The sequence below is a fragment of the Petromyzon marinus genome, chromosome 15 (genome assembly GCF_048934315.1).
Source record: "Petromyzon marinus isolate PM22_M1 ecotype Great Lakes invasive population chromosome 15, UKy_Petmar_22M1.pri1.0, whole genome shotgun sequence".
NCBI classification, from domain to species: domain Eukaryota; kingdom Metazoa; phylum Chordata; class Hyperoartia; order Petromyzontiformes; family Petromyzontidae; genus Petromyzon; species Petromyzon marinus.
The window spans coordinates 583278-607196 of NC_133681.1; the positions used below are offsets into that span (position 1 = coordinate 583278).

At 48.1% G+C, this 23919-nt stretch overlaps 1 protein-coding gene across 2 annotated transcripts in view; it reads left to right on the plus strand.

Annotated features, from left to right (window-relative positions):
- The first annotated feature begins 1030 nt into the window (after nt 1-1030).
- Nucleotides 1031-23919, plus strand: part of LOC116942542 (rho-associated protein kinase 2) — a 49092-nt gene continuing 26203 nt past the window's right edge. For both annotated transcript variants that reach the window (XM_032954581.2, XM_032954582.2), the window contains exons 1-12: nt 1031-3131; nt 6241-6369; nt 17367-17448; nt 18215-18315; nt 18749-18886; nt 19057-19232; nt 19914-19998; nt 20449-20593; nt 21027-21165; nt 22246-22337; nt 22998-23157; nt 23349-23415. In XM_032954581.2, coding sequence (XP_032810472.1) covers nt 6277-6369; nt 17367-17448; nt 18215-18315; nt 18749-18886; nt 19057-19232; nt 19914-19998; nt 20449-20593; nt 21027-21165; nt 22246-22337; nt 22998-23157; nt 23349-23415 — 1278 coding nt within the window. In that variant the 5' untranslated portion in view covers nt 1031-3131; nt 6241-6276. The remainder of the gene's footprint in view (nt 3132-6240; nt 6370-17366; nt 17449-18214; nt 18316-18748; nt 18887-19056; nt 19233-19913; nt 19999-20448; nt 20594-21026; nt 21166-22245; nt 22338-22997; nt 23158-23348; nt 23416-23919) is intronic.

Below are 23919 nucleotides of genomic sequence, written 5' to 3' on the forward strand. Positions count from 1 at the left end.
GGCAGGGCTGGGGGGGTGGAAGGGCAGGGCTAAGGGGATGGAAGGGCAGGGCTAAGGGGATGGAAGGGCAGGGCTGGGGGGATGGAAGGGCAGGGCTAAGGGGATGGAAGGGCAGGGCTAAGGGGAGTGGAAGGGCAGGGCTAAGGGGATGGAAGGGCAGGGCTAAGGGGATGGAAGGGTAGGGCTCGGGGCGTGGAAGGGTAGGGCTGGGGGGTGGAAGGGCAGGGTTGGGGTGGTGGAAGGGCAGGGCTGGGGGGATAGGGCAGGGCTGAGGGGATGGAAGGGCAGTGTTGAGGGGATGGAAGGGCAGGGCTGGGGGGTGTAAGGGCAGGGCTAAGGGGATGGAAGGGCAGGGCTGAGGGGATGGAAGGGCAGGGCTAAGGGGATGGAAGGGCAGGGCTGAGGGTATGGAAGGGCAGGGCTGGGGGGATGGAAGGGCAGGGCTGGGGGGTGGAAGGGCAGGGCTAAGGGGATGGAAGGGCAGGGCTAAGGGGATGGAAGGGCAGGGCTGGGGGGATGGAAGGGCAGGGCTAAGGGGATGGAAGGGCAGGGCTGGGGGGATGGAAGGGCAGGGCTAAGGGGATGGAAGGGCAGGGCTAAGGAGATGGAAGGGCAGGGCTAAGGAGATGGAAGGGCAGGGCTGGGGGGATGGAAGGGCAGGGCTAAGGGGATGGAAGGGCAGGGCTAAGGAGATGGAAGGGCAGGGCTGGGGGGATGGAAGGGCAGGGCTAAGGGGATGGAAGGGCAGGGCTAAGGAGATGGAAGGGCAGGGCTAAGGGGATGGAAGGGCAGGGTTAAGGAGATGGAAGGGCAGGGCTAAGGAGATGGAAGGGCAGGGCTGGGGGGATGGAAGGGCAGGTCTAAGGGGATGGAAGGGCAGGGCTAAGGAGATGGAAGGGCAGGGCTGGGGGGATGGAAGGGCAGGGCTAAGGGGATGGAAGGGCAGGGCTAAGGAGATGGAAGGGCAGGGCTAAGGGGATGGAAGGGCAGGGCTAAGGGGATGGAAGGGCAGGGCCGCGCGGGGCACGCTGGGCTTCGGCCGCCATCTTGTCAAAATGTCGCCTCCCTCCCCGCGCCGCCGCCTCCCGCCTCCCGCGGCGTGAAGCCTCTCCACCTTCTCCTGATCCTCGTCCTCATTACTCTCCTTCTCCTCCTGATCACTCACCAACAACAGCACCATCATCCTTCTTAACAGCATCATCTTGAGCCTCCTCGTCAACATCATCACCGTCATTGTTTGATATCCACTCGTCAGGGGACCCTCGTCTCCTCATCTTCCTCGTCCAAGTTTCGTCGTCTCCTCCTCCTCGTCGTCGTCTTCGTGTGGGAGTTGTAGTGAGTTGCCTTGGTAGTTGTGGCTGTAGTTGTTTGGTTGTAGTTTGTTAGCAAGTGGGCGGCCCGACCGCTCCCTGCGAGAGTTCCCCATACAGGCGACAGCTACAGCCTCGGGGACAGCGACACACAGCTACACAAAGTTACACACCGCTACAGCTACACACAGCTACACAAAGTTACACACCGCTACAGCTACACACAGCTACACAAAGTTACACACCGCTACAGCTACACACAGCTACACAAAGTTACACATCGCTACAGCTACACAAAGTTACACACCGCTACAGCTACACACAGCTACAGCTACACAGTTACAGCTACCTACAGCTACACACAGCTACACACCGCTACAGCTACCTACAGCAACACACCGCTACAGCTTCACACAGTTACAGCTACACACAGTTACAGCTACACACATCTACAGCTACACACAGCTACAGTTACACACAGCTACAGCTACACACAGCTACAGCTACCTACAGCGACACAGCTACACGCTACCTACAGCTACACACAGCTACAGTTACACACAGCTACAGTTACACAACTACAGCTATACACAGCTACACACAGCTACCTACAGCTACACACAGCTACAGCTACACACAGCTACAGCTACCTACAGCTACACACACCTACAGCTGCACACAGCTACGCACCGCTACAGATACACATCGCTACAGCTACACACCGCTACACACAGCTACAGCTACACACCGCTACACACAGCTACAGCTACACACCGCTACACACAGCTACACAAAGTTACAAACCGCAACACACAGCTACACTGTTACAGCTTCGGGTATAGCGACAGCTCCAGTTCACACACACTACACAGCCTTAGCTACACCCAGCTGTAGTCTCAACTGCATTCAGCTACAGTCGTAGCCATAGAACAGCTACAGCCTCGGGGACGGCTACACACAGTCACATGCTGCTGTAATCTTATCGTGTTATACAATTACAGATATAGCAGTTGCTTGATACAGTTAAAGTTTACGGCTACATCCATATACAGGGCATCTCTACAACCATAGCCACACACTGAAGCTACAGCCTGATACAGCCATAGCTCCGCAATACACAGTAACTCCGAGAGCCCCGTCCAGCTGTAATCTTCCATAGCACATTTACAGGACGGCTACAACCATACCCACATACAACTACAGCCGTATAGGAGGAGGGCTACAACCATACCCACATACAACTACAGCCGTATAGGAGGGCTACAACCATACCCACATACAACTACAGCCGTATAGGAGGGCTACAACCATACCCACATACAACTACAGCCGTATAGGAGGAGGGCTACAACCATACCCACATACAACTACAGCCGTATAGGAGGAGGGCTACAACCATACCCACATACAACTACAGCCGTATAGGAGGAGGGCTACAACCATACCCACATACAACTACAGCCGTATAGGAGGAGGGCTACAACCATACCCACATACAATTACAGCCGTATAGGAGGAGGGCTACAACCATACCTACATACAACTACAGCCGTATAGGAGGAGGGCTACAACCATACCCACATACAACTACAGCCGTATAGGAGGAGGGCGGCTACAGCAACTGCTACAGCTCTTGGGATACAGCTACAGCTGTAGCTCCGGATACAGCGACCACTCCTGCAACAGGGACAGCTGCTGCTGCAGCTTACATCGACAGCCTCTTCCGAACAGCTACATCTACAATCGCAGCTGTATCGACAACCACAGCCTCGACGACAGCTGCAGCAGCAGCAGAGATGACGGAATAAGGCGGCCGGCGAGGTGTGGCAGCGGACATTGTCACGATTGTTGTCACCACCACCATCATCACCGTCATGCTTATACAGTAACATCATCGTCGTGGATAACTTCATAATGCTCACACGTTGAACATCACTTTTGCCAATGTCACCGTGGTCATCGTCAGTTATCTGAACAGTTATCAGTGTCGTCACAGGCCTCACGATGGCCATGGTGGCTTTCATCATGACCATCCTCTTCACGGTAACCCACCCTCTAAATGACCACGCTTATGGTCAACCTCGTTATAGTCACTCATCAATGTTATAATTATGGCCTCATCACCACCGGTCTACCTGTGGGCCCGCCTGTCTCCTAGTTTGTGTGTGAGTGGCCGGCTTGTGTGTCTGGCCATGTGCTAACTGAACGTGTCCCTGTGTATGTGTGTATTAATCTATGCCTCTTTGTCTATGTATTTGTTCCTCGGTTTATGTGTTTGTATATAACGCCTGTGTGTGTGTCCATGTCTCATGTCTTTGTATCATTGTGTCTTATGTATCAGCGTCTATGGGTGTGTGTACTGTGGTGTCTGTTTATGTGTGGGTCTAGCTATCTCTTCTGATGTGTCTTTCAGTGTGGCTGTTTATGTGTGGGTCTAGCTATCTCTTCTGATGTGTCTTTCTGTGTGTCTGTTTATGTGTAGGTATAGCTATCTCTTCTGATGTGTCTTTCTGTGTGTCTGTTCATGTGTGGGTCTAGCTATCTCTTCTGATGTGTCTTTCTGTGGTCTATTTATGTGTGGGTCTAGCTATCTCTTCTGATGTGTCTTTCTGTGTGTCTGTTTATGTATGGGTCTAGCTATCTCTTCTGATGTGTCTTTCTGTGTGTCTGTTTATGTGTAGGTCTAGCTATCTCTTCTGATGTGTCTTTCTGTGTGTCTGTTCATGTGTGGGTCTAGCTATCTCTTCAGATGTGTCTTTCTGTATGTCTGTGTATGTTCGTGTTTCTGTAGCCTTGTCTGACAATTTATCCGTCTCTCAGATTGGGTGTGGTCTTTTTTCTGTCTTTGTCTACCTGGATCTCTCTGGTTATGTCGAAGTGCGTGACTCACTGTGTGCGTGTCCCCTTTTGCTCCGTGTACGGCTGTGCATTGTGCGCCTCTGGCTGTCCCCGTGTTTCTGTTTATCTCTACCGTGCCTGTTTGTGTCGAATCGTGTGAGGTGTCCCATGTGTGCATATCACTTTTTTATGTTTTCTGTGTGTATTGTATATGGATGTGGTACAGTGAGGTAAAAAAGTATTTGATCCCCTGCTGATTTTGTACGTTTGCCCACTGACAAAGAAATGATCAGTCTATAATTTTAATGGTAGGTTTATTTGACCAGTGAGAGACAGAATAACAACAAACAAATCCAGAAAAACGCATGTCAAAAATGTTATGAATTGATTTGCATTTTAATGAGGGAAATAAGTATTTGACCCCTCTGCAAAACATGACTTAGTATTTGGTGGCAAAACCCTTGTTGGCAATCACAAAGTCAGAGGTTTCTTGTAGTTGGCCACCAGGTTTGCACACATCTCAGGAGGGATTTTGTCCCACTCCTCTTTGCAGATCTTTTCCAAGTCATTAAGGTTTCGAGGCTGACGTTTGGCAACTCGAACCTTCAGCTCCCTCCACATATTTTCTATGGGATTAAGGTCTGGAGACTGGCTAGGCCACTCCAGGACCATAATGTGCTTCTTCCTGAGCCACTCCTTTGTTGCCTTGGCCGTGTGTTTTGGGTCATTGTCATGCTGGAATACCCATACACGACCCATTTTCAATGCCTTGGCTGAGGGAAGGAGGTTCTCACCCAAGATTTGACGGTACATGGCCCCGTCCATCGTCCCTTTGGTGCGGTGAAGTTGTCCTGCCCCCCTAGCAGAAAAACACCCCGAAAGCATAATGTTTCCACCTCCATGTTTGACGGTGGGGATGGTGTTCTTGGGGTCATAGGCAGCATTCCTCCTCCTCCAAACACGGCGAGTTGAGTTGATGCCAAAGATCTCCATTTTGGTCTCATCTGACCACAACACTTTCACCCAGTTGTCCTCTGAATCATTCAGATGTTCATTGGCAAACTTCAGACGCGCATGTATATGTGCTTTCTTGAGCAGGGGGACCTTGCGGGCGCTGCAGGATTTCAGTCCTTCACGGCGTAGTGTGTTACCAATTGTTTTCTTGGTGACTATGGTCCCAGCTGCCTTGAGATCATTGACAAGATCTTCCCGTGTAGTTCTGGGCTGATTCCTCACCGTTCTCATGATCATTGCAACTCCACGAGGTGAGATCTTGCATGGAGCCCCAGGCCGAGGGAGATTGACAGTTCTTTTGTGTTTCTTCCATTTGCGAATAATCGCACCAACTGTTGTCACCTTCTCACCAAGCTGCTGGGCAATGGTCTTGTAGCCCATTCCAGCCTTGTGTAGGTGTGCAATCTTGTCCCTGACATCCTTGGAGAGCTCTTTGGTCTTGGCCATGGTGGAGAGTTTGGAATCTGATTGATTGCTTCTGTGGACAGGTGTCTTTAATACAGGTAACAAGCTGAGATTAGGAGCACTCCCTTTAAAAGTGTGCTCCTAATCTCAGCTCGTTACCGGTATAAAAGATACCTGGGAGCCAGAAATCTTTCTGATTGAGATGGGGTCAAATACTTATTTCCTTCATTAAAATGCAAATCAGTTTATAACATTTTTGACATGCGTTTTTCCGGATTTTGTTGTTGTTATTCTGTCTCTCACTGTTCAAATAAACCTACCATTAAAATTATAGACTGATCATTTCTTTGTCAATGGGCAAACGTACAAAATCAGCAGGGTACCAAATACTTTTTTTCTCTCACTGTATATCTGCATGTATCTTATATTCCTGTTTCTGTATACAATATCTCAGTATTGCAGTTCCTCTTGTGTGTCTGTGTGGGTATTTCTCTGTTTGCTGTATATCCCTATGTTGACGTGTGTGTCTCTATGTATGTGTGCAGTGTCTCTGGATATGCCTCTGTGTGTCAATGTGTGCATTTGTATATTGTGTTTCCGTGATTATGGCTGTTTGTATCTCTGTATTGATATGTGTATGGGTGTCTCCCCACGTTTGGTTGTTGTCGCCCAGTGTGCCAACACAATAAACAGGCCTGGACCCGCAGTCATGTCGACGGTGGAACCCATGGATGTGCGGTTTGGCCGCCTGGAAGGGATGGTCAAGGACCCCCGCTCAGAAGTAAACGCCGAGGGGCTGCTGGTGAGTGTTCTGGCCGCGATGATCAGGTTTGTCCATCTGTGTAATTGTCTGGAAGTCACAAACCCAGCGATGTCCACTTATACCCTATTTCCACTGGCACATCTGAGTTGAGCCAGTGTGGGTCCTCACAGTATGGGTTAATTTCCGCTGGCTTTTTGCCTTGCTGAGCTGTAACCAAACCATGATAAGTTGGCCACAAGACATTTGAATCTACCTTGGGGCCAAGCAGGGCCAGGTGCGGTGTTAAATACGCGTTCATCGCATGTGACATTGCCATTTACATGCCTCTCGATTTCGCACATTGCATGTGATGTTAGCGGTGGGCATCTGCAATGGAAGAATTACCTGTATCTCCTGACCTGTGACAGCCTGGCTTGGTATGGCACTTGCGCGGCTTGGATTTGCTAGTGGAAAAGGAGTATTGTTAAGTGGTAATCATGGTAGATCAGGGGTGGCTGCTTAGTTACTGAGTTAAGGCTGTAGGGCCTGGTTAGTACATTGTGCTGTGAACGCAGTTAGTCGAGTTCAATCCCCTGCCAATGCTAACATCAGTAAGTGATATCTAAACTGGGTCAGGGCACTCCCCTGCTGTTCAGGCTACACTACCCAGTGGGATGAAGTATGGGCAAATAATCTCCCCTTATAGACATGGCATTAGAGAGGCCTTCATCCAGCAGTGGATTTACAAGTTCCAGGTAAATAAAATAATGAGCAGCAACCATGCAGTACGGTACACGCACTGTCTTGTCGGGTGAGCGTGTGGCTGGATGGGCCGTGTGGGAAGCCGACTGCAGCAGTCTCGAAAAGTGAAACCGCACTTCACGCTTTAGCGGTGAGGTATGCAGGGCTGTGTACCCGTAGCATTCTCACTTGAGGTCAGCAGGGAGCCACCTGTTCCACTGATAACTCTTCAGGAAGGAAAACATTCTTCGCTGGGTTGCACCGTTACTCACGATCAAATGTGTTATTTTTAGAAAGCCCTATTTGCAGAAAAAATCCTCTGGTCGCACCGTCAGGATTTCCAGGTGTGCTGGTGAGGTAGGTTGGGCAGGTGGGGCTGATGTGTGCGGTGGTGCCTGGGTTTCCTTTTGCAGCCTCCATGTGCATTTAGGCCATTGCCCGCACTGGCCACACCCTTCGTGACCTCTCCGGAAAAGCCCAATCTGACTCATTTTCTCCCCAACTTCTGGATGTGAAATTGAACCCTCGAAGGAGTTAAATATGTAGAAGCTGGCAGCGCTGGGCTGTGCGTTATAGCGTTTTATTCAACGTGCACATCTCTTTCCATAATTTGCCCTGAATCATGCTTTTAGTTGCATGACTTACTGCTGCAGTGGTTACAAGCAATTTTAAGTTATCGCTGAGTTTCTTATTCAGTCCAAGTTAGCATTAGTTTTTGCATTATGATTGTGCTGGACATACGTATGCACATTGGCAGGTAATGTGTACAGTGAGTGTGATTTCCTCGCCTTCCGGTGTGCATTAGCACCAGCTAATGAACCGGCTAACGCACGCAGCAAGACGTGCATGTGACTGTTGGTTTACACGCCTGACCACCCTAAGCAGGACATGGCTACTCAAACATGCTCTATTTACTTGCTCCCCTCTCGTCATGCGTTTCACAGAAACAGGAAGACTTCCCGTAAGCTTCCCAGGCATTTGTATGTTGAACTTCTTTCGCACCATACGTAGCCAACCGTGCTAATCGGAGGTGCGGAGGACGGACAACAAACTAAACACAAAAAGCAGTTTGAAAGAATATAGTTTTCAGTCGAGAATTGTACGAGTAGATCATTGAGTGACAGTGCAAACCCCAATGTGGTTGGTTGTATCTCGCAGATCTGCGCCCACTCCCAGAGATGTGGGAAGATGGGTGCCAAGTTGTGTATTAATGTGGCTTCACAAAGCCTTCCCTTGCATGTTTTCTACTTCTGCCTCTGTAGCTGTTTGTGGTGCTATCATTGCTTGGTTCACTTGGAATTGAAGGAGACTGGCCGGCGTTGCAAGCCACACAGTAGTTGGGTTGAGGGCCGCAGTTAAGATCCTCTGTTTTGCTTATGGTCGTAGCTGTCTGTGCCACACAGAGAGCAGAGTATGGGGCAACTGCCCGCTGAAGTGAGCAGCAGTTTTGCCTCCTGCAATTGCAGACAACAGAGACCGTCCTGCGTGGACATTTTTTGTTTTGTATATTTACATAGCGTGCTGAAATATTCGCTCAACCGGACTCACCTCGTGCCACCCAGCACGTTCCAGGGCTGCGCTGTCTTGTTTGCTGTGGCGCGAGCTGCTCACGAGTCACATGCTTTGTTCGTTTAAGGTCAACTGGGTTTCCCAATGCACCGTAAGGTCTAGGTCAGTCATACATACATAATGTACTGTACGTACGTTAACATTTGGTATAACCAGGATAGAGCTCGGTTTGTGTTTGGCTCATTCATTGTGCAGCAGACTCACCGCCCACTTTTCCCTTGTGTACCTCTGACTTGAGGATTGTTGCACATATACAGTTCTTTTGTCAATCCACTTTTAGATGAAGGATTTCTCACGCTGTGTGAGTCGTGGGAGTTATTTGACCAAGCCTCACCACGCTGGTTAGTGGGGGTTGGTGAAGGCTGGGAACATAAGACGTGAGAGGTGAGTAGCAGTAAAGTACAACATATTTGACTGCACTACCGGCAACATAGCCTTACAGCTCGTTTGTGTATGGTGGCAAGCCACCCATCCAAGCATTATTCAGTCTGTTTAGCTGGTGAGACCTAATGTTATCGGGCTCATTATGGGTGATTTGGTCATATGCTGTTTGAAGTGTTTGTTGTGTAAACTCCACAGTCATCATTGTTCATTGCCTGCACTGCCCTATAAATGTTTGTCATGTAATCTCTGAGATGAATCCAGTGGTGGGGCAGTGAGATGCTGGCACGGCTGGATGTGCCACTCTCCGTGTTACTAATCAAAGGGGCGGCGTGCGTCGTGCTCGTGGCGTGAAGCTCTAATTCCTTCTCAGCACGGCGCCCACATTCACATTTAACGATTGTGGCAATCACCTGCTGACACGCGCTGACGAGTGTCCTGTGGCTGGTAGCCTCTGTGGAGGACTGTGCTCTGATCTTGTCTTGTATTTATTTTTTTGTTATCCCATGCACAGATGGTGCTGCTTTGGTGTAACTCTGGTAGCCTTCAGTATTATAAAAAAAATGCAGCCCAAAAAACTGACTATCTCTAATGCTGTGTCCTAGGCTGTCTTACCTTTCAAGCTTTATTGAAAATAATGCTTTTGAACATTACTGTCAGGCACGTCATTATAGTACTCTACTGATGTCATCCATGACTGCTTCCTCATGACGTAACTCTATTGGTGTCGTATCATGAGACAGATTCCATTTGGATCTCTCAAGAGCAGTGCAAATAAAACTGCTAGAAAATGGCCCACTGAAGCAGATACCACAGAGTTATGTCTGAAATCCCTAAAAGTGACCATTAGTCCACTCAATTCTTGTCCACTTTCTCACTCACTCTGCCACTGAAGGTAATGTTTGTCGCATGACAGCCAAGCTAACGTTTTTAAAAATTTCTCAGACCTGACATTTATCCAGATTGAATGCATAACCAAATTCAATACGATAATAATTTTGCGTGCAATAATTGGTGGCAAGGCTGACACCATCAACTCACAACATTTGTGGACCCGGTTTAATCACAGGCAACTTCCTGCATTCAAATCCAAGATCTCAGTCATGTTAACTCAATACTCTGACATTTCAGCCATCCAGCCACCTATGTATGCATGTATGTTGTTGAACTTCTTTCGCACTGTACGTAGCCAACCGTGCTAATCAAGAGAATGTGATACCAGTATGCCTGACCAAAATTTGTTGGTATTTTCATATTATAACGAACCTTAAAACTTGTATTTTGACAGCTTAGGACACAGCATATGTTTCTAGAAGATGAGAGCTGTCTGGATTGTTTGATCGATGGCAGAGTCGTGTGTCTGACAGATCAGCATCTCCCAAGCAGGAGCCCCTGCTGTGTCTGTTACCCAATGCACATATCGCTTTATTTGTGAGCTAAGAAGACTGGCTGACATGGGGAGACAGGGAGAGGGAGTTGTGTGACTTGCTTTAGATGGGTATGTATTCAGCTACTGTACTGTTAGTGGTGTAATGTCTGGTGGTACCCGGCTATGTGGTGGTGTGGTGTGGGCGGTGCTGTATGTCAGTGGTGCCTGGCTGTGTGGTGGTGTTACTTAGTGGCTTGTGAATGGTGATCTTCGTACGTTTTTGGAGTCGATCAGCAACTTGTCTATGTTCATGTCGAAGTTGGTGAGTGATCCAGTGGGCGGCTTCCGGAGTAGCCAAGTGAATATCTGAAATTCTGCCAGCAAAAGTTTGAAGCGAGCAGTGCAGTTACTTTCGAGTACATGGCTTGAGACTGGTGACCCCAGTCACACTGTGGGCTATTCTTAATTGTCCACCAGTGTAAAAGATAGCCAAATCTGTCGTATGATGTTCTGATGTGGTTCAACACAGATCATTGCTTGTGGGAAAGATGAATGTAGTTCGGTTTTTCTGTGGGACTGGCAATTAAGTTAATTCGGGACATTGGCATTGTCCCAGGTTGCTCTACACTGAGCCTTAGGTTTGAGTGTGGACGTTGTGAGAATGTGTGCTCAGTCTCAAAGTGGGTTGCAGAACGTTAGGCATTTTGAGGTTCTGAAAGTCCTCAGGAATTGGTACATTCTGATTGGCCGTGATGCGGATGTAGACACAAGTTGTTTAAATGGTGTGCTATGTGGTGCTGTGTTGTGGGACTGTGTTGTTGGTGGTATGCTGCATGGTAGATCTGGTGCTGGGCTGTGTGGGGGTGGTCTGTTGCATGATGGTGCTATGCGGTGATGCTATGTGATAGTGATCCTATGGTGTGGTGGGGGAGGCTGCAGAGGCTGTGTTCACTGTGTGAAGAAAACACGTACCCACACACAACAGCCGTCTGTTCTGCAGCCGCTCCGGAGATCCACAGGAGAAACAAAGACACAAAACAAGTTGAAACACAGCGGTGCATAAAAAAAACACGTGTTGCCAAATAAAATGACAATTGGGTGAGCGTTTGCATGGCTGTGCTGGTGCTGGGGAAGGCACGGCTGCTTGCGCAGCCCAAGCTCCGAACAGAGCCGCTTTCACGTTGCTCCGGCCCTGCGACGCCACCACACGCTCGGTGGAGCAGCACAATCGGCGTTTGTGACCGCCGGCATTTGCAGAGTGATCTTTATACTTGACGGAACCAGTGTACCGCACATTTGGAAGTTGTGATAAAAAACACGGTGGAATTTAAAACAATTTTTTAATGAGTATTTACACAAAGCGCTCATTAAGAAATCGGCTAAACATCCCTGAGGCAGGACCCTCCTGTCAACAAAAGTTCCTGAGGTTCTGAAACGTTTGTTGGATAAATAATAGGGGGTGTATGCTTACATACATACCCTGGTGATGTTACACATTCCCTTTACTTTTACCGGCATGCCGTTGCAGCATGAGGCTTTTCCTTCAACTCTGCTCTTGTATGAATTACATTTATATTTTCTAATACAAGCAACACAGTCTACAAAGAGAGGAGTCACATTGCTGCTTTCAAAGCTGCAATGTGTGTCGGCTCAACCCTGAGGCTGTAAGTCATTAAGTGTGCCATTAGACTTTCAACAATGCTCTGATTCACCTTTTAATATCAATGGTTATGTTCACAATATTTGCATCGAATCAGAAGTGTATCGATCGTTTTCAATTTGCATATTTTGGATGTAATGGTTTTGTGTCATTTCTGCAGTCACTAGAGGCTGATATGTTCGCCACAGTTTAAAATAAAACAATTCTAAAATCTAATGGGGACCTTGAATTGTGACTTTTAATAAAATCGCCAGGGGCGGTTTGTGGTAAATCGTTACACCCCTAAAAAATAACTCGCATCGTTTGTAGCAGCATTACTAAAAATATGTATCGCTGAAGGCATGTGTGGGTGGACGGACGTGCGTAAATCTGAAGCCGTCACGTCTGTAAGTTTAGCCGTGTGTTGTTTTAATCATTCCACCCCAGCGCCATTTGTGGATTGCCGTCTCTGGAATCTCCTCCATTGCGCTGCTACTGCTGCGTGGCCTCGTGCCATCGCAACCGAGGCGCCGTTGTGCAGCCCGCAAGCATGTGATGCACGGGGTTGTGCATAGAGCCATGAAACTCGTCCCATTATTCTCTTAGCCCTCGTATTTAATTCCTTCCCATAAAAACAGTTTCAAGCGGAAAGTAGCTTCAGCAGATGGCCACTTGAAGGTTGTGCCATTCGCCACCACCACGGTATCCTTGTTCAGTCGTTTCTCACACGCTAATTCACACATGAATGTATAAGTAACAGGCTCATAATATATTAATAACCATGAAATAAGCCCTCTCCATCACTGCCCTCTCTGAGGTGTTACCGGTTGTTAATCCTTTGAAAAACCACACGATATGAAATATTCACTCAGGTCACGCATGTAAGACATGGCAAAGCGCTACGGTTATGCGCATAACGCCTGCCTTGTCATCTCGAAGATCTCTGGTTGAGTGACGCTTGGGTGCAGCGCTGACAGGAAACCTCATGCTGCTTGCGGAGCAGAAGGCGTTCACGCTGGTGGGTATGGCTATGTGTGCTACTCCTCAAAAACCTGACGTGGGTTTTTGTGTTCATGACCTTGTGGTATATGCCTGTGCTGATGCACGAGTGGTACTTCTTATGAGGTGGTACGTACCAAGTCTTGTGTGCCAGGTGGTACATGCTGGGTGATTCATCTCAAATGGTTCGTCCTGGAAGTTACTTGCCGTTTGGTTCTGGTTCATGCTGGATGGTACTTTTTGGTTGGTATTTGCCTGATGATTTATACTGGCTGGTACCTGGTGGGAGGTGCATGTCATATGCCTGCTGTGTCTTCTGAATGGATTGGTAATAGCAATTGATGTGTGTTAGCCGGTGTATGCTATATGGTGTGTGAAGTGGTTCATGCTGGATCGTGTGTGTTAGCTGGTGCTTGTCACTGGCGGAGCCAGTGTAGCATATTATTACGTGCCAGGGACTCTGAGACGATAGGACAATAGTCTGAGTCCATAATTGGCAATAAGTAACGGAAAAGCAGTTATAAGTGACTCCCAGAATTGTGCGCAATTGCGTATACAGTACACGACTTCCCTGAAGGCATTCACCTTCAGCGAGCGCGATGCTGATCACACACGCTTCGAATTCGACCCTCGATCGATGACTGCGCCATCGCCGCACACGCGTCGAATAAAAGAATAAAAATCAAGGGACAAGTCCTTACTTACTATCATTTTTCATTGCTGGAGGGGTTGCCCCCCCCCCCCACCTGAAAATCCTGGCTCCGCCATTGGTGCTTGTTCATTTCTGTGCGTTAGCTAGTGGGTTCCGGCTGCTTGGCCAGAAGTGAGCACCCAGCATAAGTTGCTGGGTGCTCACAGTCACTGGTGCCGAGTTGTTCAGATGAGTGATCCATGTAACGAGCGAGCCGCTGCTTCTCCTGTAGCCGTGCACTTCGGCTTGCGGGTAAAACAATCGTAATGGCAGCCTCGATTGGGCAGGTTCATACTGAACCAGCAGGAGTGTCATGTGCTATCTGCATGCTGGGGCACGAATGGACGGGCAGCCACACACACGCAGCAACACCCAGCCCCAGCCAAACACAAGATGCTGTCGTCAGGAGTCCAGTAATTATGAAACAAAAAATTGTGATTCTGCATTGGCAGTGGTGCACGAAAATAACTTGGCATGTTAATTAATAACACTACCCAAACGACGAAAAGGTATGTAATAGGTGAAGGGTCAGGCAATGACCCTGCTATAAAGAAAGCCATTGCCCGAAACGTTGCTTTTATATATATTTCTTAATCATTAAAAGTGATTTCCTGCTCATATGAGCATAGGGGCAGTGCTCATCTCCTGTTTACAGTCCTGAGCAAGTTGTGAAAATTCCACATTTTGATGGTGGGGCAAGTCTCTCCTTAGTGCAACCGCTTGACTTCACAAAGTGATACTCTTTGGTTCTATTCGGTAAAGTCACTTAGAATAGAACCAAAGAGTATGGATCCTTGCAGTCACGAAAGCTTCAAATCCATAAAGTGATACTTTTTTACTGACCCCCGAGGGAGGGATGATGGGTCAACTCTCAACCAGGATTTGAACTCGCAACCTTCTGATTTTGATTTAAAGCTTTCGTGACTGCAGTGATTCATATTCTTATTCTTGGTTCTTTTGATTGCAAGCCGCTCACTGTATTGCTTAGTCACCTGTAGTTATGAAGCACCTTAAGCATGGTGTTGGATAAGCATTCCTCTGCAATTTACAAAGAGCTGTGTAATCACACTGTTCACCGATTGTGTTTTCAAAAACGGGGCATCTGCTGAACTTTCCTGGTTCATGAGGCTGCTGACACAGCTTGGCCTCTGTAATACCTGGGGCTGTTGGCATTTGCGTCGCGATATGAGCTAAACTGGTATCTAAATGTTACGATTAACGTCGTAACGTAACAATTAGCTGGTCCGTGTTAGCTGATGCATCTTAGCTGGTGAGTGTTAGCTGATGTGTCGGAGATCATCCCTGCCAAACCAACCGCTTGTGTGCCACGCCACCTTCCGAGGTGCTTGCTAACAGCACTTACCTAAAAAAAAACCTATGTAGTCTACACGGGAGAGGGAGGGGTCTTTATCATTTTACTCAATGAGCAGACTGCGAGCGTGAGTGAGCGAGCGGCTGAGCGGAGTGTTGCCAAGTGGCTCTCGGTCACGTGTCACCATGCTGACAAGCCGGGACCTGCAGCGCCAGTGCTGCCAAGCGAGCTGACCGCACCCGTCACCTGGCGTTGGTGTTCACTGCGTGCCGCCTCTGATCCGCCACGGCGTGGCTGGTGGATGGAGCACGTGTCGAGGAGGACCGCCCACTTCAATAACTTACACTGCTGCTGTAAACAAGGGATGTCACAATTCCTCAGTCAGTCAATTAATTGTCGCCTATAATTTATTCACTGCTGAGTAGGTGTGTCACGAAGTCGCTGCCATCCATCGTGGATGGCAGCGGTGGTTTTCCTCTTGAGCAAGTTTCATACTTTGGCTGGCATTCCTTAGTCTCTCACACTGGCTATTGTACCATGTGTCGATGTGTTCTGTCAAAGCCCACTTTTTAATGCTATGGATCTGAGTTGTTTAACTTCTTTCGCACCGTACGTAGCCAACGGAACTATACACAAAGAGCACCTCTAAAGAAATGGGTTTTCAATTTAGATTTAAAAATGCATAGCTCCAGTGGCGTCCCAATATCGGAAGGAAGAGCGTTCTAGACGGCCACAGATGCGCATCTTGAAACTCGCGATGTAGCATGATGGCCTAAACTTGTTTTTGCTCTCTAATCCACGTTCCACTGTTTCAGTGTAATTCCAAACATGCGTCTCACTTCTGTGTGTATGCCTTGCAATTAGCCCTCATTTGGGTATAAATAAAAACTTATGGATATCTGTATCTCTTTGTTAATGGAAACAAATACTTACATGTGTCTGTCAATGTGTAGCAGCATTGTTACGCGCAACATGTATACTTACTTGCATAATAGTATTGTATGAGTCACAACTACAATAACCGTTGACCAGGGGTGAGGGGGCCAGAGCCCACTGAGGGAGGGGGCTGGGGGGGGCAACGGTTGGACACAGACCCTCTCGAGACAGCACGGTTGGGAGAGGAAGAATGTAAAGGGCAGCAGCTCTCCCAGCATGAGTCAGTCCGCACTCACCTCAAGACTCAAGACATCGAGATAGTGCCCTGGGACTTCCCACCTCTGGCCCTTGTCAGTGCCAGGTCCGAACGTGCCCAGTGGCAGTACGCGTTAAGCAGAGTATAGTGTGAGGGCACACTAAGTATGAGGACGTATCCTCTAGGCTATCGGGTGGGAGAGGCTGTTACCTCTCTGTGTTAGGGACGTTCTCTGACGTTAGAGTAAATAAACAGTTTTGCCTACAAAGAAGTCTCTGACACAACTGGTGTCAGAAGAGACAAAGAATCCACACCGCCATGGACACTCGAAACAAAACAACACGCGTGGATATAAATAAACACTTCTGTCCATATTTCTGTCCATATGTCTGTGAGTGGGCTCTTGCATGAGTATTAATGAAGACTTCCATCTGTGTGCCTTTGTCAATGGTTTCTGACCTGCATTTTGATAAAGATCTGTCTTGTTTGTTTATTTTTATTTGTTGATGGGAGTAAGAAACATGGCCATCTGTGTGTTTGGGTGAATCACTACATCCCAGTTTTGGATTTTTATAGTCCACGTGGCATTGGCGGCCGCCCTGCGGAGTGGAGCGTTTCGTATTGCTGGTTATGGGCATGAATAGCTGGAATATATCCGACACTCAGACCTTACACAGAACCTGGACTTTCACTCTTGCTTGCTCTTTGGTTAATGTGGTTTTATGCTTATCTCAGCCCTGCTCTGGCAGTAGTATTGAGTCATGACCACCCTGGGCTACTTTAGGAGTAGTGTTGTTAATTTAGTTTATTTTTCAGTTTTGGTAACGACCTGTAAAAAAAAAGTTTAGTTTTTTTGCGCTGGGAAATCAAATGGAGCTGGTGACTTGGATTGCGAGACCAGTGTGCTAACTGTAACACCACGGCAGTCGTTGTCTACATTGTGTTCCTGTCATATCAAAATTCTCAATCCTGCATTTTACCCAGTTGGGCAAATCATGATGTCCCTTGTAGTTATCACCAGAGACGTGAGTGTCCAAATCCCCTGACTCGGTCTCTGTGGGAAATGCTCTGGCAGCAAATGTAATGCGTCTAATGTTCCAACATTCTAGAGTAGCAGTGAAAATTAGAGGATGCGTCCTGTGTGCACCGACTTGACTCCTGAGGAACGTATTTATTAATTTCCATATGTGTGCGTCTGTGCCGTTATTTTTGTTTTGCTTTTAGGATGGCCTCGACGCGCTGGTGCTAGATTTGGACTTCCCCGCGCTTCGCAAAAACAAGAATATCGACAACTTCCTCAACAGATGTGAGTGCTCTTCATCTTCACCAGTCAGCGCTGACCAGCTTAGTGAAATACGGTCACCCTTCTTCAGCACTCTGCCCCACTCCCTATGTCGCCACCCTGACACCATGCCTAGCATTGAGCTGTGCCACGCGTCCAGCACTTCTATCAATCCACTGCTGGATTAAGGCCTCCCCACGCTGTGTGGGTCTTGGTGTTTTTTTTTTACCATACTTCACTACCTTGGTCAGAGTGCAGGTTTCTGAAGGCAGGGACTGTATACAGGGGAACATGAAGTATAATGCAACAGTGTAATAAATTGCATTGCCTGCCCAAGCTGTACTCGCAGCACCTGTTGTACATGGAGGTCACCCTTCTAAGAACTTTTCAGGTTCATGCCTGCTTAACTTCCAAGATTTGATAAGATCGGCTGCATTCTGTGTGATTTGATTATAGGCTGAGCTGTGGGGTTATCTTACGAATGTACAGTGGGCAGAGGTGCGTTGGGGCAAGAAACAGGAAAGTGTGGTTTTTGCCCCTTCCTGGAGGATAGGGTCATGACCCCTGGTCTAATCCAGCATCCATTCGTCTTGAGAAGTTGGGGGAGGTAACATACTTATCACTTCAAGGTAAGCTCTCTCCACTGTAAACCTTTGTCCCCACTATATTCATTGTAGTCCTAACACTCACAGGCCCCCTTCATGTTGTGCGTTTTGAGTGTGTACATTTACACATTTGTTTTAGTCTTGTGGATCGAGGGATTTTGACCAACGAGGTGTAATGCTTTCAGACGAGAAGGCGGTGGGGAAGGTGCGGGACCTGCGCATGAGAGCCAATGACTACGATGTGGTGAAGGTGATCGGGCGGGGAGCCTTTGGCGAGGTGCAGCTGGTATGACGCACGCCTCGCTCGCACGGTGCAGCACCAGCAGCAGGACACACGACATGAACGCAACCCTACATACAAGACACTTGACATTCACAGGACACACCCGCATGACACATGACACTAGATACCGGACCACACGAAACACAGGACACACAAGATTATGTAGATGTATAGTTGAGGATGTATGGCTACCTGTTAGATGTGTGGTTGTCTACTCGAGATGTATAATAACAACTAACATCGGAAGGTGGTTCCTGCTAACCCCCTTTTCCTGATGACGACCGCTTGTGCTGCGATTGAAACGTCGTAGTTTTTTGTTAATTTTCTTTGAACCTATCTACGCGACTTTACCAAAAGACCCAAAGAATAAGAGTTACATTTGTCTATTGGATGTGTGAGTGTGGCTGCGGTGGTTGACCGTGATTGCTGCCTGCAGGTTCGTCACAAAGCCACCAAGAAGGTGTACGCCATGAAGCTGCTGAGCAAGTTTGAGATGACAAAGCGATCTGACTCGGCATTTTTCTGGGAGGAGAGGGACATCATGGCCTTCGCCAACAGCCCCTGGGTCGTGCAGGTGAAATGGGAGTGAACACTGTCCATCCCTCTCCAGTCTGTGATCGTGTGGCCTACTACACTTGGGCCAACTAACCCTATCCCATAGCCCTCGCTTCCCCCCGGTCCAGTATGCGTTGTCGTATTTCCATTTGCGTCGGTGTTTATTGCTCGCTGGCTTTGTCACTGCAGCTGTTTTACGCGTTCCAAGACCACCGCTATCTGTACATGGTGATGGAGTACATGCCGGGCGGAGACCTCGTCAACCTCATGAGCAACTACGACGTCCCCGAGAAGTGGGCGCGTTTCTACACGGCCGAGGTGGTGCTTGCCCTCGACGCCATCCACTCCATGGGCTTCATTCACAGGTGACGGCGCCAGGGGTTCGCACAGGGATAACGCAGCAGCTTTTCCGCCATTCGTAGAGCGCAAGGCTATCACAACGGTGCTGTATTTCCCAGATGACGGTAGTCTTCAGGAGTTTCACAGGAGCGGGTGATGTTGTGATTAGCATCATGATCTATAACCTCCACTGCGAAGCAGACGGCGTGTAATATTTATCGTCAATACACCCAGAGTATTAACCAGAGCAGCTGCTGAGGCGCAAACCACAACCTCTGCAACAAGTGGTAAGCGTGCTACGGCTTAGCCATGTCACCGCCATTATGCGATGAAGTCGATTAATTCACGAACATAATCCACTTTTTTTGCTGGTGATTACTCAGTGCCCCTTTAAAAATGGTGGCTATCCCCTACATGCCATGCCCATCGTGACACAGCTGAAGATGCCAATGATACAACCAATCCCAACCCATTATCTCTTGTCCAGCATCCCACATGGCAAGAGGCGAGACTTTTTACCCCAACTATTTTTGCGTTATCCGATTATTTGAGTAATCGAGCTGATAATTGGTAGAGTGATCGATAATTACTCAACTGAATATCCTAGCTCCAGCAGCGAGAGCTCCTTGCTAACTCTAGAATGGTCGTTAGTAGTACCTGCCGCTATCCGAGCTAACTGCGAATGCGCGCACGTGTGTGCGTCGCAGGGACGTGAAGCCGGACAACATGCTGCTGGACAAGAACGGACATCTCAAGCTTGCTGATTTTGGCACCTGCATGAAGATGGACACCGTATGTCCGTCCACAGACACACAGACGCACGTTTCTGGCACTGCCGCTTAAAATTTCAGCAGCGTCTCCGACCCGTGGTCGCATGGCCCGTGTGATGGTGCCATTGCTAATATATCTAGATTTAGTAAAGGCTCTAGGACTAAGCCACAGACAAATCAGGAGTTATGAATGGTATGTAATCTGTCAAAAGAGCCGGTGCTCAGTTAATTTTATTGCACAACTGGGACGAGCTATTACTGGCTTGATAATCTCGACCACACTTTTCAGAGCAGGCGGTGGGTGAGAGCATTTGGTGGGCGAGAGTATCTGAGGCCACAGGTGAATGTGCGCACGGGTCAGTAAGGATACGGGTGAGGTGGGGGTATTTGGCGAGCGGGGACACGTGTGATTGGGAGTGAGGGGTGAGCGAGCCGGCTGAGCAGGTTGAACCTGTGCGTGTGCCGCCTGCAGGAGGGCATGGTGCGCTGCGACACGGCGGTGGGCACTCCGGACTACATCTCCCCCGAGGTTCTCAAGTCGCAGGGCGGGGACGGCTACTATGGACGCGAGTGTGACTGGTGGTCCGTGGGCGTCTTCCTCTACGAGATGCTCGTCGGTGCGTCCCACTGTCTCCACAGCCTCACCGCTATGACAATAATTAGAATCGTAAAGGATTTGTACTTTAAGGGTTTTAATAGTGTATGATAGATATGCATGTGATGACAATGTATTACCTAAATTATTAAAATATATTTTACGCTATAAAACACACGTTAAATCACGTGTCTAAGAGTCGATTAGAAATGATTATCGCAAATTGTTAACAAATTCGTCCAAATGTCACGTTTCCATTAATGGAATGGATGAGACGGAATTTTCCAGATTCAACAATCGAAACAGTACAATTCAGACAAAAAAGTTAATGCTGGTTGACATTGGAAATGCTCACTGAATCGTGGGGAGGGCGACATGTTAAATGTTGTGCGACGGTGAGCGTGCGGAGAGAGTGACCGCTTTGTGCATGTGGGGTCCGTGCGGCATGCGATCAGGTGACACGCCATTCTACGCGGATTCGCTCGTCGGCACCTACAGTAAGATCATGGACCACAAGAATGCCCTCAACTTCCCCGATGATGTGGACATATCTAAGGATGCCAAGAATCTCATCTGTGCCTTCCTCATCGACCGGTACTGCCATTGTTCCTTCCGTTATTAGTGAGTGTGTCGTTTCGGTTGTTGTTGCAGTTTTTGTCTTGTATATATACACACACACACATAACTACATTTGTTTAATTTCACTGTATTAAACAAGATTGTGTTCTTAAATTGTGATCTAACCCAGGTCGCCCTCGAAAAACAAGCAATGTTGTTTCCTGTGTCTCAATCGGTTATTTAATCTGCTGGTTAAATAATGGGTGCAACAATATCTCAAGTCTCAGTTTAAAGAGGGTCCTGATGCATTGTGATGTTTGGCCAACACCAATGGCATCACATGTTTTAGCTATGGGAGGAAACCAGACAAAAAAACATTTAGATCAGGGGAGAACATACAAACTCCACAAAGGTGCCCAAGTCAGGAATCAAAGCCAGGCCCTTCTTGCTGCGAGGCACACGTGTTAACACCGTGCCATCAAGCCATCATTTATTTCTATATTTGTTGTTGGCATAGTGAATGTCTTAAAAAGTGAAAGACATGGATGCTTCTCTTTCCTTTCTAATAATAAACTTTGTTTAGAGTCTTAACACGAGGAGCCTCGAGAGATGCTGTACAACGATATAATCAACTAATATGGAGAGAACATAAAATAGTATAGAGACTTACATTGCTCTTCATATAGTAACATAGGTGTCTCTTGCTTGTGATTTATGATGCTGTGTTAATTTGGCGCATGACATGCCCTGCGTCGTGCTTGGGCACGTGCATTTATCGCGGCACGGCAACACCGCGATGCACGATGACACGGGGCTCGGAAATGCAGCCGATTGCTGTATACATTTCGAGAACAGGTTTTATACGTGCGTTGGTGAGAACGCGTTCCAAAGCAGTGAGAGTGTCGCTTATTACGAGGAGCCCGGGATGTTTTTAAAGCTCACGTTTGAGAGAGAGAGAGAGTGTGTGTGTATCGTGTGCCGAGAGGGACACCAGTCTGATGGGCACAACCCCATTGCTCCCGCCCTCGTGAGATCCTGCTCAAGCCTCTATATTTGAAAGCGTGTGTTTTATAGGCTTGAGAAAATATTTTCACATTTTGTTTATTTTTCTTCCAGAGAAGTGCGGGTCGGGAGGAATGGGGTTGGGGAGATCAAGAGACACCCCTTCTTCAAGAACGACCAGTGGACGTGGGAGAACATCAGGGAGAGTGAGTGATGTTGAAAGCAAGATTTGTTTTTTAACTTATCGTACAAAATTGAACAAATGCAGGTGAAGCTAAATCGAGGTGAGGTGATAGCACATCCTTATGACATTGGCCCTCACCTCCTGCAACATTTCATAGTAAACTGTAGCCACTTGTGAGCTGAATGGAAGGTCTTTACAAAGCACTGTGAAACTCTGCCAAGCCTGAATAATCGGAGTGCAGTCATTACATTGGCGGTGGTGTGAGCAGCATCTGTTGTCTACTGCAATTAGACAGACGTTCACGTTAACATGGGCCCAGGTGCAAGCCATTGAATGGCCCCCTCCCACCCCCAAGCCATTGAATGCCTCATTGCCTCGTCCAATGTTTCTGCTCCTTTTAGTCGGAATTGTGAGACTTGGTGCAGTTGCATCACCTGTGCACTCAATAGCTACCTGCTGTACCTGCTTTGAGTGTGTCGCAAGGCAGCGTTGTGACTGTGCAGTTTAATTTCTCACTGAATATTTTCTGGTTCGCTGACAGACTTGAGTAATTTTGCACTGTCTAGTTGCAGCCTATAGTGAGAGTTATACTGGATGTGATGTACCCGGTGCTAAAATATTTTTCGGGTCGCTGGCCTTGACAAACCCAGCTGAAATAAATCCCTGGTTGTGCCATCTGCAGCGGCTGCACCCGTGGTGCCAGAGCTGGTGAGCGACACGGACACGAGCAACTTTGACGAGATTGAGGAGGACAAGGCGGAGGACGAGACCTTCCCCGTGCCCAAGGCATTTTCCGGGAACCAGCTGCCCTTTGTGGGCTTCACCTATTACAGCGACTACCAGTGAGTAGGGTCGCCAATGTATTGTCTAAGCTGGGGTGCCAAGGGGTACTGGAGTGGATGCTGTGACCAAGGTGGGTGATGGCAGCGAATGGTGTGAAAACTAAGTGGTTCCTTGAGACTTTGGGGCTGTGCTGACAGAGCGGCCATACTGAAGGGAGGGACCACCTCATTACTGACGCATGTCTCCACAGGTTGTTCAGTGTGAATGGCACGGAGGTGAACCGCGCATTAATGAACCAGCCCCGTCAAAGCAGTGTGGTACGTACGTTACACCTCTTCTTGTTGTTTTATCTATTCGTGAATTCTGAAATCATGCACACTTAAACACTTTTACAAGGGCAGTGACGTGACCAATTCACCCGGAATGCACCCAACCTCGTCAGATAAACGGATATGTGCCTGGTTAGTGCTTGGATGGATTAACACCATCATGCATAAAACAGCTGTTATAGGCGGTGTGAGGCTACATTTTCAGCATTGGACAGTGTAGAAAAATACAATGTTGTACTGTATTATGCTCGAATGTCTATATTCCCAACATTCAACCCGCACTGACCAGCATGGTGAAGTATGTCAAAGAAACCCTACGACCGACCTGCACAACATGGGAAGGCCCATTACCCAGCTGTGAATCGATAAAGGGTTGTAAAAGTTCAAGGGCAATGATGATGACATTGTTGCACACACCTACTTATCACAAGTACAGCCCAGGCGTAAGCTTGTTTTAATAAAGTGGGAGTTTTGCAACGTGAGACATTTCAC